The sequence below is a fragment of the Aspergillus lentulus genome (assembly GCF_001445615.1).
Source record: "Aspergillus lentulus DNA, contig: Alt12, strain: IFM 54703, whole genome shotgun sequence".
NCBI classification, from domain to species: domain Eukaryota; kingdom Fungi; phylum Ascomycota; class Eurotiomycetes; order Eurotiales; family Aspergillaceae; genus Aspergillus; species Aspergillus lentulus.
Genome location: NW_028322115.1, coordinates 2,232,983 through 2,246,775, shown reverse-complemented (window position 1 = coordinate 2,246,775; position 13,793 = coordinate 2,232,983). Strand labels below are relative to the sequence as shown.

General features: G+C 48.6%; 5 protein-coding genes and 1 non-coding gene across 6 annotated transcripts; 3 read left to right on the top strand and 3 right to left on the bottom strand.

Annotated features, from left to right (window-relative positions):
• Window positions 1-30: 30 nt before the first annotated feature.
• On the bottom strand, window positions 31-1,129 carry ALT_6661 (putative RNA binding protein; the record flags this gene model as incomplete). Its single annotated transcript, XM_089600112.1, has 3 exons — window positions 31-714; window positions 783-971; window positions 1,055-1,129. 3 exons carry the CDS (start codon window positions 1,127-1,129, stop codon window positions 31-33), a joined length of 948 nt encoding a protein of 315 aa, XP_089455574.1.
• A 1,301-nt stretch (window positions 1,130-2,430) lies between these two features.
• On the bottom strand, window positions 2,431-4,679 carry ALT_6660 (alpha-actinin, sarcomeric (f-actin cross linking protein); the record flags this gene model as incomplete). Its single annotated transcript, XM_033563217.2, has 4 exons — window positions 2,431-2,637; window positions 2,710-4,317; window positions 4,389-4,455; window positions 4,624-4,679. 4 exons carry the CDS (start codon window positions 4,677-4,679, stop codon window positions 2,431-2,433), a joined length of 1,938 nt encoding a protein of 645 aa, XP_033419108.1.
• Window positions 4,680-6,751: 2,072 nt separating this feature from the next.
• Window positions 6,752-7,687, top strand: ALT_6659 (aldo/keto reductase family protein; the record flags this gene model as incomplete). The annotated part of the gene is made up of 2 exons (XM_033563218.1): window positions 6,752-7,267; window positions 7,352-7,687. The coding sequence occupies 2 exons, from the start codon at window positions 6,752-6,754 to the stop codon at window positions 7,685-7,687; spliced, it is 852 nt and encodes a 283-aa protein (XP_033419109.1).
• Window positions 7,688-7,756: 69 nt separating this feature from the next.
• On the bottom strand, window positions 7,757-9,450 carry ALT_6658 (initiator tRNA phosphoribosyl transferase family protein; the record flags this gene model as incomplete). The annotated part of the gene is made up of 4 exons (XM_089600111.1): window positions 7,757-7,911; window positions 8,004-8,670; window positions 8,740-8,939; window positions 9,153-9,450. 4 exons carry the CDS (start codon window positions 9,448-9,450, stop codon window positions 7,757-7,759), a joined length of 1,320 nt encoding a protein of 439 aa, XP_089455573.1.
• Window positions 9,451-11,255: 1,805 nt separating this feature from the next.
• On the top strand, window positions 11,256-12,067 carry ALT_6657 (HAD family hydrolase; the record flags this gene model as incomplete). Its single annotated transcript, XM_033563220.1, has 2 exons — window positions 11,256-11,264; window positions 11,342-12,067. The coding sequence occupies 2 exons, from the start codon at window positions 11,256-11,258 to the stop codon at window positions 12,065-12,067; spliced, it is 735 nt and encodes a 244-aa protein (XP_033419111.1).
• A 1,475-nt stretch (window positions 12,068-13,542) lies between these two features.
• Window positions 13,543-13,658, top strand: ALT_r073. The gene has a single exon (XR_004500609.1). It is a non-coding gene; the product is annotated as an 8S ribosomal RNA (ribosomal RNA).
• The last annotated feature ends 135 nt before the right edge of the window (window positions 13,659-13,793 follow it).

Here is a 13,793-nt window from a genome sequence, read left to right as displayed (position 1 = left end):
TCCCTATTCCACCGTAATGTAGGTAATGTCCTATTCAATCATATCAACGTCGTCATCACCAGCCGCAGCGGACGTAGCTGGGGCAATCTGCTGAGGCTCATCCTGCACGATCTCTTTGTCGGCAGCGCCAGCACCCGCATTTGCACCTCCCCAGTAATCATCCATCTCCTGATCAAGCTCTTCCTGTGTCTTCTTAGGTCTGGCGTTAGGGTTCCGGCGACCCTCGCCTCGATTTTTATCATCTCGCCGCTCCCCCTGCCTTCTGCCATTGGTGCTTCGTCGGACTGGCGATCGCTGTCCTGGCACGTACCTGTCAATGTGCTCCGGGGCCGGCTTCGAGACGTCGCTACGGCGATAGCCTGCGCCTCCACCAGGACGACGGCCCCGGCGACGACGTGCTCCGCCTTCGGCGTCCCCATTTTCACTCCCGGGGCTTAAGCTTCGGGCATCGCGCGGCCGCTCGATGCGATCAAAAAGACTTCCCTTGGGCCGTTCGACATTGTCAAATGGGTTGCGGTCCCGTTTTCCAGTGCCAGAGGCGACTAGCGTCAAACGGATAGGCTGTCCTTTGGCATTTGCGCCATCGAATTCTGCAATCGCCGTTCTCGCATCGTTCGCACGGTTGTACGTAACATAGGCAACACCTTCGGAGCGTCCAGCCCGGTCATAGACGAGAGATAGATTTGAGACAGGTCCGATCCGAGAAAACAGATCCTAAACCAAGAACTCATCAGCTAACTGATCAAGCACGACGTGACATATGCTCTCCAATCGACACTTACCTCCAGATCGCTCTCCGTAATGTCGTAGTGAAGGTTCTCAACGCGAATCTTTGTTCCGGCGGGTGCGCTGCTGCAGGAGTTAGCCACACCCAAAAAGTGCTTCAGCAGTAAATCCAAGCCAGACATACCGATCGGGCGAAGGGGAGTAACGGTCACCGCGTGGACGTCGGGAACCACGAGCAGGGCGGGCTGAAAGAAGTCTGTGTTAAAACAAAAAAGCGGAATGAAAAATCCCCCGTGACAATCGCCACGAAGCCAGGTTTGAAACGCACTGTCTCTGTCGTCGTCATATCTGTCGTGGACCCAATCACTGTAAATGCAGCTCTATCAGTAAACACGAACTTCATATTGTGATTTGTGCGGGTGTCAATTACAGATCTAAGTCGACTCGCTCTTCTCTGTAGGACTGTTGTGACGCAAAAAGAGAGACAAGGTCAGCTGGAAATCAAAATATGCACTCTGGAAACGGCTCCATCAATCTGCGGCTTCTTTCGCGTGCCTTGAGGCCGTGTAAGACAGGACGACAAGACCAACGACATCTGTACTGATCATGTTGCGATAGGGAGGTTCGAAAGGAGAAGAGGAGGGAGGACCTAGAAGCTCGAAAAGTAGGAGGTTAGCACAGCTTACCTGGGAGACCGATAGTTTGTTTGTCAGACGATATATGGACGGACCTTTTTCACGCCATCACGGCGACGACCTTGACTTTGAGGAGGACGGCGACCTCTGTTCTGTTTCTGCTATACAATTTTTCATGTTAGTAAACAAGTGAAGCTTCTTCGGTGAGTGCAAGCTGAAAAAGAGTACTGGAGGCCTTACAGGGCGCTCGGCAATGATCTCATCGAGACTACGGTCCATCTTGGACCCGGGGGAAGATCAGGCTATGAAAAGCTGGACAATAGAGGTTGGATAATATGCCGGAAGCAATAGGTGAAAGATGTTTGTAAATTGGTTCTGAGGAGAGGTTGTTGGTTGTTGTATCAGAAGATTGAGCTGCGACTGAGACCAGAAATAAGCCTAGGTCATGTGATTCTAAAGTAGTATACTCAACGCGCAAAGTTGAGATTTCAACAGCATGGATGAGATGCACCGATAACCCAAGTCAAGGACGAATCGAGGGATTGTAAGCCTCAAATTGTCAAGAGCAGAAAAGGAAAGACCAGACGATAATGATATATGAAGAAGTTCGGGGCAAACTCATTATGCTGATCCTACTCCTGTGGGGGCGCTGCTTTCGAAGGTGTTTCAGTCGACGTACACCAGATGCTATTTTACGAAACTTACACTTGATCCAAGCCGGTTAATCGTCAGAAGAGGAGAGTACTTAGCAGGAGTATTTCTACTCATCGATTACTTTACTTCAACTTGAATGGTGGTATACATGGCAAGGTCGCGCACATCTCAAACAAGAACGTGAAAACGCAGGATGCACGACGAAAGAGAATAATGATCATGCAAGACAAGAAGAGAAACAGACAAAAATCAATGCATCAAGTCCTGTATGCATGGTTGAGACTGTCACTCATCGAAAGACCAAGACCCCTTTCGCTCCGCCAAACTCCAGTAACAACCCACAAGGAAAACCAAGTGAAAGGGATTGAAGGCAAAAGTAAAGGCAATGTGAAACGGAAATCGCTATGCATCTAATTTAGTGGTCGCCGTTGACAGAAGAGCTATCTTTGTTCTTGTTGTTATGCTCCATCATCTTTTCCATAAAGCTAATATAGTCATACTTGGGAAGGTCGCGATCTTCCAGAAGATCTGGGCCTTGATGTAGCGGCATCGTCTGAACAAGGTGCTCAATGACTTCATCTGGAATGAGGGAGTGGCGGAGGTCGAGTTCTGTGACATAAGGCTGCAAAAAGATCAGTTAGCAAGGATTTCTTAGCAACTGCTGCGAGAACCCTCAGGTTGTGGAGGTACATACCTTGCCGTCCGCAACTTCGCGAAAGCTTTGAAAGACCTGCTCTGCAGTATGCTGATCTTCCGTCACGCTGACCATGAAGTGGATGAACTGCTCAAAGCTGACGCCAGCATTCTGCGATAGCCTGGCCGGCCCGCAAGTTTCGACGTAGACCTGGTGCATTTCTTCCTCGTCGTATACGAGCCCAAGACTTGCGAGCGCCGCAGAGAACTCAAGCTCATGGAGTGTATTCGATGAATCACGGTCAAAGTGTCTAAAGACAGATTCGAACTCTTCCAATTGGATCGGAGTCAGGTTGGTCATATTGCGGGCAACTAGCTGGTTCTCGAGGAACGCGAGCTTCTTGGAGATACTTGATTTGACTAAGCTCAGCTCGTAAGAGAGTTCATCTAAGGTATATGTTGTGAAGTCGTTCTCCTCAATATTCGCTTCGACGCACTGTTCGTCCAGTTCCGCAATGGTTTCTAAGAAAGCGTCGAGTGGAGGAAGATTGTCATTGAGTCTCTTGACATGCTCTAATTGGTCCTCTACATCGCCGTCAAGACCAGAAATAGCAAGCGACAAGGTCTTCAGTGTGAGTGCAAAGTCATTAGCCTTGTCCGCGAAGGATCGGCGTAGAGCGTTCTTGATGTCCCGAATGGTCTCGTTGATGAGCTGGCTCCGCTCGTGCTCATCACGAGTCAATAGCTCCCATTCCTGGTCACAGACTTCGAGGCGTAGTTCTTCCGGCGGATCGTACGGACGAAGCCGATAGGTGCTGAGTTTAGTCTTGATATTGCCAAGTAGAGCAGCAAGGTCTGATTTCTCGGCGACCCATCGTCGTTTCTCGTTTCTCTTGTATAAGGAGAACTGGCGAGCTTGTTCTTTGGCGTCTTTGTAAGTTCCCTCGAACGATGCATTCTTCCATGCTTCGCGCTGAGCTCTAATCAGACGCAAGAGTTCTTTCATCCTCCGCTCGTATGAGTTCTGCATCTCCCAGGCACCATGCATATTGTTGATGAATTTCTCAACTCGCCGACCCGCATTTTCCACCCTTTCCAGTTGGGAGAAGGCATGGAACCAGTAGGCGATATAAGTCATCAGCGACCGTTCGTCGGGTTTTGCAACGTCACAGACGTCATCCACATCGAGCAAATCGGGAATGCCGATTTCATTTGTCGCAATATCGAACGCTAGCTTCATATTCCCGCGGTGATCATTCTTGTCCAGGGCGTCGAAATCGATCAGATCCGGTCGGTGGATATCGAGGAGAGCACAGAAAGCAAGACCGTCATTCCAGCTGGTCGAGAAGTCGCGGACTTCTACACCCTCGTAGCAAGCGGTCTTTCTCTGACACCAAAGCAGAAGACCCTCCTTAGCAGTCATGCCCTCCGCGTTGATGTCGCTGATAGTGAATCTCAGGATGAGCGTCCATATCAAACCCAGGATAATCTTCCGATTGCCATCAACAATATCCTCCGCTCCGATATTCGTCATCTGGATCCGCCTCCCTCTGATGAAGTCGAGACTCTTGTTGACATTCTCGAACTTTTGCACGCGAAGCTTGGGCTTGGAAGCATAACGGCCGAGGGATTCTCCGCCGAGGATTTCGAGCAAGTGGATGAGGATAACCTAGGAGAGTTGGCCGATCAGTGTCTGGATTCTCAGAATAATCGACTATCCGGAGGTAGGAGGAAACTCACGCCATCGGAGAGGTCGGTCACAAGGTCATCGATCAAGATGCCTCGAACCTTGATCTTGTCATTAAGCCTACGGGGACAGGAGAGTGTCAGCCAGGGCAAGTTCGACGCCGAAATAAAGCGCGTTGGAAAGTGGACAGATCGCGATCAAGAAAAACTATCCAGCGAACGAGGGGCACCACCGTCTCTCAAACAATAACAAATGACCAGTGAGGGGGGGATCGGAGGATATACCAACCATTTAGTAAAAGTTTTCTGCTGTACATTAACCCAGGACTTTTCAACAGTCAACATGATGAGTGATCGAAAGAATCGAGTACATCCAGGGCCGTCGGTTCTATGGGAGGTCTTTTTTCTTTTTGTCCTTCCTTGAGCCTGTCAGTGTCAAGAACAGACGATAATGAATCGAAAATAGATTGGGGAAGTACCTAAAGGTACCTAACCTGTAGGAGGGATACCCGCTCCCCGATAAACTAGCCTGGGATGGAAAGGGCAAGATCTTCACGACAGACCGATTTGAAGGTGGCTGGATTCGGCATCGATGGAGATCAGAACAGCCTAGATAGAAGCTTTGACTGAGATGTGAACCTTTGACACACAATTGGACAGTCAGTATAATAGAAGACTAAACACCGCCCTCAGTTCTCCAGAGGCTCGTGTCTGCACCCCTCTGGCTGCAACCCGGAGGATTATCTATCCTAGATACTTGACTGTCAACAAACCCATCCCCTCGGGCCCCACAGCAACCACCATGGTTGAAAGATTTCCAAGGTTCCTCACTGTTATGGGTTCTGTCAAACATAAAGCAGTTATTTCATGAATAGGTGATGTGTAGGGGTCTGAACTACTAAACCGCGCATCCAAGCTGCTCAAATATCCTAATCTGAGCATTCTGGAGCGCTTAATTAATAAAGAATATCCTTATATAGTAGAGGAATACTTTTGATGATGGCTAAATTAATTTATATGGTATTTTCACGCGGTTGACAGGCTCTTTAGGCCAGGTCAGTTACCTCTCAGATCCCTGTTTGTTACCTATTAGTGATTAGCATATGTAGAGATTTAACTAGGTGCTCAAATGGTGAACATTATTTAATATTACTCTCCTTCATATTTTATATCAAGTAGTATAGTGATTCATTCTATATCATTGTGATAGACCACAATATAGTATTATTCTGGAGGTAGCCTTTAAGCAAGACAGTCTCATTCAGATCTTCTATTTTAGATCATCATATTACCCTGTTGTTTATAAAGCGTTTCCTGTGAGTATACTATGACTCTTCACACAAACTGTGCTGATAGAAGGGAGTATTGAATATCAATATTCAGGAGCTGTGAATCAACTAGTCCACAAGGCATATATATGGCGTCTTTGTGTCCTTTCTACTTCCTTTCATTCATGTTCTCCTTCGCTCTCATCCATTGCTATCTCTCTCCTCTAGTATCATCTCTTGAGTCTCCCTATAGTCTCTCGAGATTCCCTAATTTGTTTCTCTCGTTACCTCATTGATTGATATTGAACTAATCAAGTTGCGCCGGTTCTCATCTCTTTCATAGGTGAGCTATATGATATATAGAAAACTCCGACATCAATGTTTGCTTACATGTTGCGAAGCTCAGAAGGTGTGCTCTCTACACGGGAGACACTGATTACCTCTCATCCTCGATCCCAGCAAACACGACCCAGGATATGGCAGCATGCTGTTCTTCACATATCCACTCGGTCCTAATCGGCCCTAGCGAGACCACACCTAAGTACCATCTAGATAGAATGGAGAAAGAACATTTGGGACCTTGCAGCGTGAGCTTGCTCTTTACAGGGAATGACCCAAACATTAATGCCACATTCCTCAACTCATGTGGTCGTCTTGATTGATGCGGTTACAAAGGTTCGCATTGATCCAAGTATATGACAACCAGGGTGGAGTCTGGACACCCGATCTACATACTCGAGTACCTCTCGAGCCCAAGGGATATCAGGGCTTAGAGTACCTTCCGGAGGACCAAGTTTCATATCTAGAGGTGAAGTGTACCTTAAGACAGGAGGAAGACGAGGATGCAGTCACGCTAGGGAGAAAATAATATACATCTGCAAGCAGAAGTGCCTAGTTCAATCGGCAATAATAAATAATGGGTAATCACCTGAGAAGCATAGGAAATGATATCATTTGCACCAAGACCGACGGCGGGGCAAGTTGGAGGGGCTGGACACCAACCAGAAGCGCCTACCAAATCTTCCTCTCCCCGCTCCATGTCCATCGAGTCATTCTTCTGGCCAACTTATATGCTTCAGAAACTGAATATATTCGAGCGCAGTCCCTCGGTCACCATCATCAATTGACTCCCGTCGATACACGAACACAATGTCTTCGAAACTCGCCATCACGGACTTACTGCCTCTTCCCAATTCCGAGGTCAAAATCCCCCGCCTTGGATTCGGTGTCTACCGCTCTCCCACCGGCCAATGTGTCCAGTCATCACTGAAGGCCCTTGAAGCGGGATACCGACACATTGATACTGCCCAGTTTTACGGAAACGAGAAGGAGGTCGGGGAAGCTCTTCGCAAGTGCGGCATCCCTCGCAGCGACATCTTCGTTACTACGAAAATTCTGAGCCCAGCAGGGTCCCCCGAAGCTACGTACCAGAAGCTACTAGAAAGCGTCGAGAAAATTGGCGGTCAGGATGGATACGTGGATTTGTTCCTCATTCATAGCTCAAGCTCCGGTTCGTCCGGTCGGAAAGAGCTCTGGCAGGCCTTGGAGAGGCTTCTGGAGGAAGGCAAGACGAAGAGCATCGGTGTGAGCAACTTTGGGGTGAAGCACATCGAGGAGATGAAGGCATATGCAAAGGTCTGGCCGCCGCACGTAAATCAGATTGAGGTAAGCTCTATGGTCGACAAGCTCTTTCAAGTAGATTCGTTTATGGCCAGCGCCTGAGGTATACTGACCTTATGCGCTCTTTAGCTTCATCCCTGGTGCCAACAGCGAGTCATTGATGCATATTGCAAGAGGAACGGCATTGTCGTGGAAGCATATTCCCCGCTCGTGCGAAACTATAAGGCCAACGACCCGACGCTAGTCGACGTCGCCACGAAGTACGAAAGGACGACCGCACAGATTTTGATACGCTACGCGCTGCAGAAAGGATGGGTTCCGTTGCCCAAGAGTGACACGCCCGAGCGGATTGTGGCTAATGCCAACGTGTTCGATTTTGAGATTACCGAGGAGGATATGGCTGTATTGAATGCCCTCGACCAAGGAAGCGCTGGAGCTATCGTGGAGGCCGTCGACAATGAGTAGATAGAATGATCCTGTATGATATGTAGCGTTCCACGCCCGGATTTAATGATAAGATGCAATCTGTTAGTCTTAATAATCCGGTCGTTCCATCAGAAATGCATTGACGGATTGAAGTGTAGGGCGCGACGGGTTCGCATCATGATTTGATGACACTATCCAGGCAAGACGTTGCCGTATGAATTGCTTGTCTATTGATCGCCTGGCCGGGGACGTTGTGAACGATCCTAAGAACCGTTAGAACAAGGGAAAGGACGAGAAAACGAGGTGGTGAAAGAAGAATAGGGAGAGCAAGTGGGTGTATGGAAGGATGGCATACCATCATCATTGTAGAATAGACATATGATAGCAAGCAGAGCACCAGCGGAGAGATCTTTACCAGTTTCACAGGTAACTAGTAGTGATTGTGAAGGATCGGTGGCGAGCTGGGAACTGACAAAAGCTCGAACCTTATCGAGCTCCTGTCTCAAGTCGCGGCTTCCCAATTTTGACGACCTACATCCAAGGTTGAGCCGCTTTGGGTCCCCTTCCGATGACTCACGTCTGCCATTGCAATCAATTACGAGGTCATAGAGACCACTGTCGTTGACACTGGCGTTCGTTTGACTGATATAAAGATTCCGAGTAGGCGCAACCAATGAGGCTTGTTCAGCAGTATCCTGACCTCGATGCTCTTTCACTAGTTCTTCGACCAGTTCGGGCAAATCCTCCTCGGGCGTATCCAGGAGAGTCGCTTTGTGGGCCCAGAAGACTGGCGGAGTCAACCCCTGGGCCCAGCCCTCACTGTCATCCCCTGCGCCTTGAATGTAGCCACCCTCCGAAATTTCTGCTCCGTGAACTCGTTTGGACGCAGAGCAGAGAACGAAAAGGTTGTAGCCGGGTCCTTTGTGCAGATCGGTAGGATAAAAATAAGACCGATTGGCCCATGCCACCCGAATAGGCTTTCCAAGTTGCTGCCTGAGATCATCCAAGTCAAGTTTGAGATCCTGGGCCTTCAGTCAGTCTAAAGCTGCTGGGCTTAAAAGAGTATAGTTATGGTAGACGGAAAAGAATACCTTGAGCGATTTCACGAAACCATCAATCCGGCGTTCAATCTGCGATTCCTCCGAGGCGCCTAGATAATTCGGCGGAAGCTGTACTGCATGATATGCAGCATCGGATGGGAAAAGTGCTCGATTCATGACGGCGCACCATATTGGAACAGTCTTAGACAAGGCATCGGGCATCACTGCGCCTTGTAAGGCCAGGCTGCGCACTGAACAGGAAATTCAGAAGCAAACTTACATTTACCCCGACGTGTTGAATCCACAATAATACATCTGCAGTGATTATTGGCAGTTTAGTCAACGCCAGCCCAAGCATCAGCAGGGGCGATAACAACGATAGGTAATGCTCACTCACCCCCCATGTTGCCGAGCAAGTGGTAATATTTGTAGGTTCAGTCTACGGAAACTAAAATCCCACTGACCGGTATGGCCGTCCGTGCTCTTGAAATAGGCGCTACCAGCTTTGATGTCCGGCGAAATATACCAACTCCCGCACCTTTCGTTAGCGACTAGAGGCAAGCCGTAGTGCTCGGCAACCTCTGCAACGAAGGCAGCATCGGATTCAATTGACCGAAGGCGGTTGGAAATAGACAGCGCTGATCGACGAAGCGACGACAAAGTCTGAGAAATTGATTGTGCTGCGGAGGGGAAATGAAGCGATGAGACGGACACAGGAAATTGGTCGGAACGACCTCCCGTGTTCTCTGACATTGACTCCATTTCCGGGAAGCGAAATGCAGACAGAAACTTACAGGGATGAAGCAGAGCGTACGGGTTTTGATAAATGGCAAGGGGCGCCAATAATGAGGACCCCAGGATAATACTTCAGAATATAACAAGCGAAACTGAGATATGTACCGCAAGAGAGGTACATCCCACATCAATGTGTGGATTAGAAGAGGACGCACCTAACCTGACTGATTGGATGGTTAAGTTCGCTGTGCAGGAATGAGCCAATTAGCATCGAAGGAATTCCTGTCGGGTCGAGAGACTAATTCTTTTTGTCCGACTGCTTGAGTGGCTTGTTCTATATAAACCCACGCCAGAACAATGATAATACCTACCTACCTACCTTAGGTATTAAAGTATCTTGGGTACCTTAGGCTTACCTACTATTCTATAGCTTAGGGGCCCAAGTACCTATGTGGTGAGCAAGACGGTGTGCTACCCGCCCAACCCGTTGAACGATCAAACTCGAAGGTCTGCGGGGCGTGCGAGTTACGATAATGACAGGCATGGGAAGGCCCGAGTTATTTCAACATGGCCAGACCAAACAAAGTAAAGCGTAACAGAAGATCAACGTAATCAGCTTATTCGTGGACGAGCTTTCCATAAGTATAACCGGCTACACTCTCTTGAACTTCATCTCACAGTGGGGTGCAGTGCTTGGGTCTTTGACCCTGGGATGTCTTGACCGATTTGAGCCCCTCGCATGAATCATGTATATTGTGAGGCACCCCAGTTATGCGCCTGCAGATAGAAGCACTCTTGATGTAAAATCACTAACTTTGTCTTCCCATCCTTCTCCCAATTGAGTTTATACTAGAGAGATTTCAGCTTCCCCCACCCCTCTTTCTTTCTTTTATCTCTTTTCTTTTAAGGTAAGGAGGGGCTACAATATTGAATATCAGACTTTATGATCGAAGAGCTGTCAGAAAGCCATCGAAAGGACATAAAGAAAGAAAGGGAAACAATGGGTTTGGAAAGCCCCACTATGGCAAGCCACGAAAGTCTGAATAGCCTCAGGCGATGTATCTGAGGCAACTGGGACTCGGATCTATTCGATTTGGCTCAGTGGCTTTCCGTGCCTTTCCATCCATAGGAATCATTAAATTAAATCGAGTTAAGTAGAGGAGAACGAAGAAACTGAGCGTTACTGAAACGAGAATGGCAGCGGGTGCTTGCTTTCGTAGGCTTAGCAGACCGCCTCTAGCGTCTGAACCAGTGAGCAAAGCCCACGATGGCCCCCGTCCCTCGGCGCGATCAGGGCCAGCCTCCATATTATTATTATCATTATTCAACATGTTCAGTCGCAGCAGCCGAAGTAACGTCATGGTATGACCTCAGGTCTCAGGAACCCCACCAGTCCCGCTCCTGCCCGGATAGTATCATAGTGGAAAATCGAGCTCTGATAGGTGAATACTTTGGAAACAGACATGGGTTTCTGTTGATTTCATCCCCTTTGGAATCGCCGGTGGATTGAATGGGGGTCACTGCCTTCCCAGCTTAGTATTCACTGTCCTTCGAAAGCTCTCTTTCCAAAACTACTTAAAGATTGTGGGCAGCCCGTTGATGTTTGCCACTTGCGTCCTACTTTATCCCGGTCCAATCCACTCCAACGATTCGTTCCCTTCCCACTTAACCCAAACAGCTCCCATTTGACTTTCTTTACGGCTACTTTACCCACTTCATCTCACTTCATCTCTCCTCAAGCAGACTTCGTGCAAAACCTCAACTATCCATATATTCTGATACGATTCCCTACAACCTTCTAGACCAAAAAGTCTCTTAGCTCAGCTGTCACCATGCCTAAGGTTAGTCTTCTGTTGTTCTCTACCTTGCATGAAATCATGGATCTACAGAGTTGCTGACCGCGCTACCATTGCTGCAGATCACGGGAATCTTCTTCGACTGTGACAATACCCTTGTCCTGTCGGAAGAGCTGGCCTTCGAAGCATGCGCGGATCTTGCTAACGAGATTCTTGAGAAGCGCAACATCCCTGATCGCTATACCGGTGGGCAGCTGATTCAGGACTTCGTTGGTCAGAACTTCCGCGGGATGATGATTTCTCTTCAAGCCAAGTACAAGTTCGAGATGTCCAAGGAAGAGCTTGAGGAGTACGTGATAAAGGAAGAGGATGAGGTCATCGGCAAGCTCAACAAAAAAGCACAGCCTTGCGTTGGTGCCAACGAGCAGCTGAAGAAGATCTTCGAGTCCAAGAAGTATGACCTTGCTGTCGTCTCCTCCTCCGCCCTGCGCCGTGTCAAAGCCTCCATCAAGAAGGTTGGACAGGACATATACTTCGATGACAACCGCATCTTCAGCGCTGCTAGCTCCCTTCCCAAGCCCACTTCCAAGCCTGATCCTGCTATCTACCTACATGCCCTTGAGGTGTGCAAGAAGAAGCCCGAAGAAGTGGTTGCCATTGAGGACAGCAAGTCTGGTGCTTTGAGTGCCATCCGCGCCGGTATCCCCGTCATTGGTTACGTCGGCAGCTACCCTGGTGATGACAAGAAGCTTGAGATGTCCCAGCGTCTGAAGGAACTCGGTGCTAAGGTGATCATGAAGGACTGGATCGAGTTCGAAAAGTGCCTTGGGGAGATCGAAGAAGCTTAAACCGACTTTAGATGTTCTGCATCCAACTCGATTGTTTTTTCCCACACGAAGTTATGACAGCAAACGCCTGGTCGTTAGGGAGCCACTGGATTGGGTTCCTTTCTTTCGCCTTTCCAATTTATGAGAAGTTTTCTTGCTCGAAGCGGTGGTCAGGACCCCACTTGCAAGACTGCATCTTTCCTTTCGATGGGACTCGGGCGTATGGGCATAGCTCTTCCGCCATGGGTCTGATCTTCACACTTTATTTCGAATACCCCAAATTTCTGACTCGGCCGGGGCTCGTGCATCGCACTCGACATTCAAGCATAGACGGGTTTTCATGGACACAAAGAGATGCCTATCGGTTTATGTAGTCTGTATTTGCACAATAGATGCTTACTCTCAATTATCTGAGACTTTCAAAACCTCTTTGCTCCTTTGGAGTCGAATATGGGCTCTGCTGATGGCTCATGTTGTAGATTGTAGTCCTACTACACCGACGAGCCCTCCACGCTTCCGTCCGAGAGGCAAGCCCGCTGGAGATGGCATTGAGTAGCGAGAGCCAGTCGCTAATCATTTCACATCAGAGCAATTGTTTGCAAAAGACCCATTCGAGCGCAGGTTCTATGGCGCACTACGTTCAGATGCCTGTAGATACGTTCGACTTTGAAAACTAGAATCATATGCTAATGCAAGGAAGACCCACATGTGGCCCAAGAAGATGCGCATTCTTTGACCTATCCAGGAGTAGTCAGGTGAGCTTCGACACGTATCCAGGCATCGAACTCGATTTCGATGGTTGGTAGAACACATGACTGTGGCCGTACGCCATTAGAGCTATCGCGGAGAGCACTTGCATGAGGTCTTGCATGGACCTTGATTCCAACTGCGGGTCTCAACCGGTTTACATTGGAACGAAAGATCGGCAGACGCGAACTCACAGAGAGAGCTTTGTTGTCTTGGTCAGAAGGACAGCAAGTGCATACTGCACTCTAAGCCCTGCAAGTTATGCCTGCAGGCTAGCATTTGTATATAATTTCAGACAGGATATCATAAATGCATGTTACACTGGACAGCATCTACAGAAGCCTCGCCTGGTTGTCCCAGCAGATATGCATCTTAGACGCAAGGGGGATAGGTCTAGACAGATGCTGCTTGAATACAAGGCAAGATAGAGGGGTATTTTCATGTGTCAAAATGTTGTTGATTATTATCTTGTTACCCCGCATTGCATTAGTTTATAGCTAGGGCGTGGCTCTTTGCCTCCACTGCTCTCACAAAGCTAGAGCTTGTGCACTGCTGCTTCTGATGTCAGTGGATTCCATCCTTGCCTCCATTATTGCCCTTCCCAAAGGCGATGTTTGCAGGTGGGCCGTGAGAAATAAAATGACAGAAGGATAAATGAACCGTGGAGGTGCCGAGACGCCGCTTTAAAACAGACTTTAATGTGTAAGACAATATGCCTATAATTTATTGCAGACCAACTCATAGCACATACGACCATAGGGTGTGGAAAACAGGGCTTCCCGTCCGCTCAGCCGTACTTAAGCCACACGCCGGCCGGTTAGTAGTTGGGTGGGTGACCACCAGCGAATCCCGGCTGTTGTATGTTTTTTGCTCACCCACTTTTTTTAAGATTTGGTGGGTTGGTAGTAGCGCCCTTGCCGCCCTGTTCTCGCCCTCTTCACCTAAACCACCTGAACCTGAATATTCCTTACTTAGTACCCCACCCAACCCCTGTTCCTAC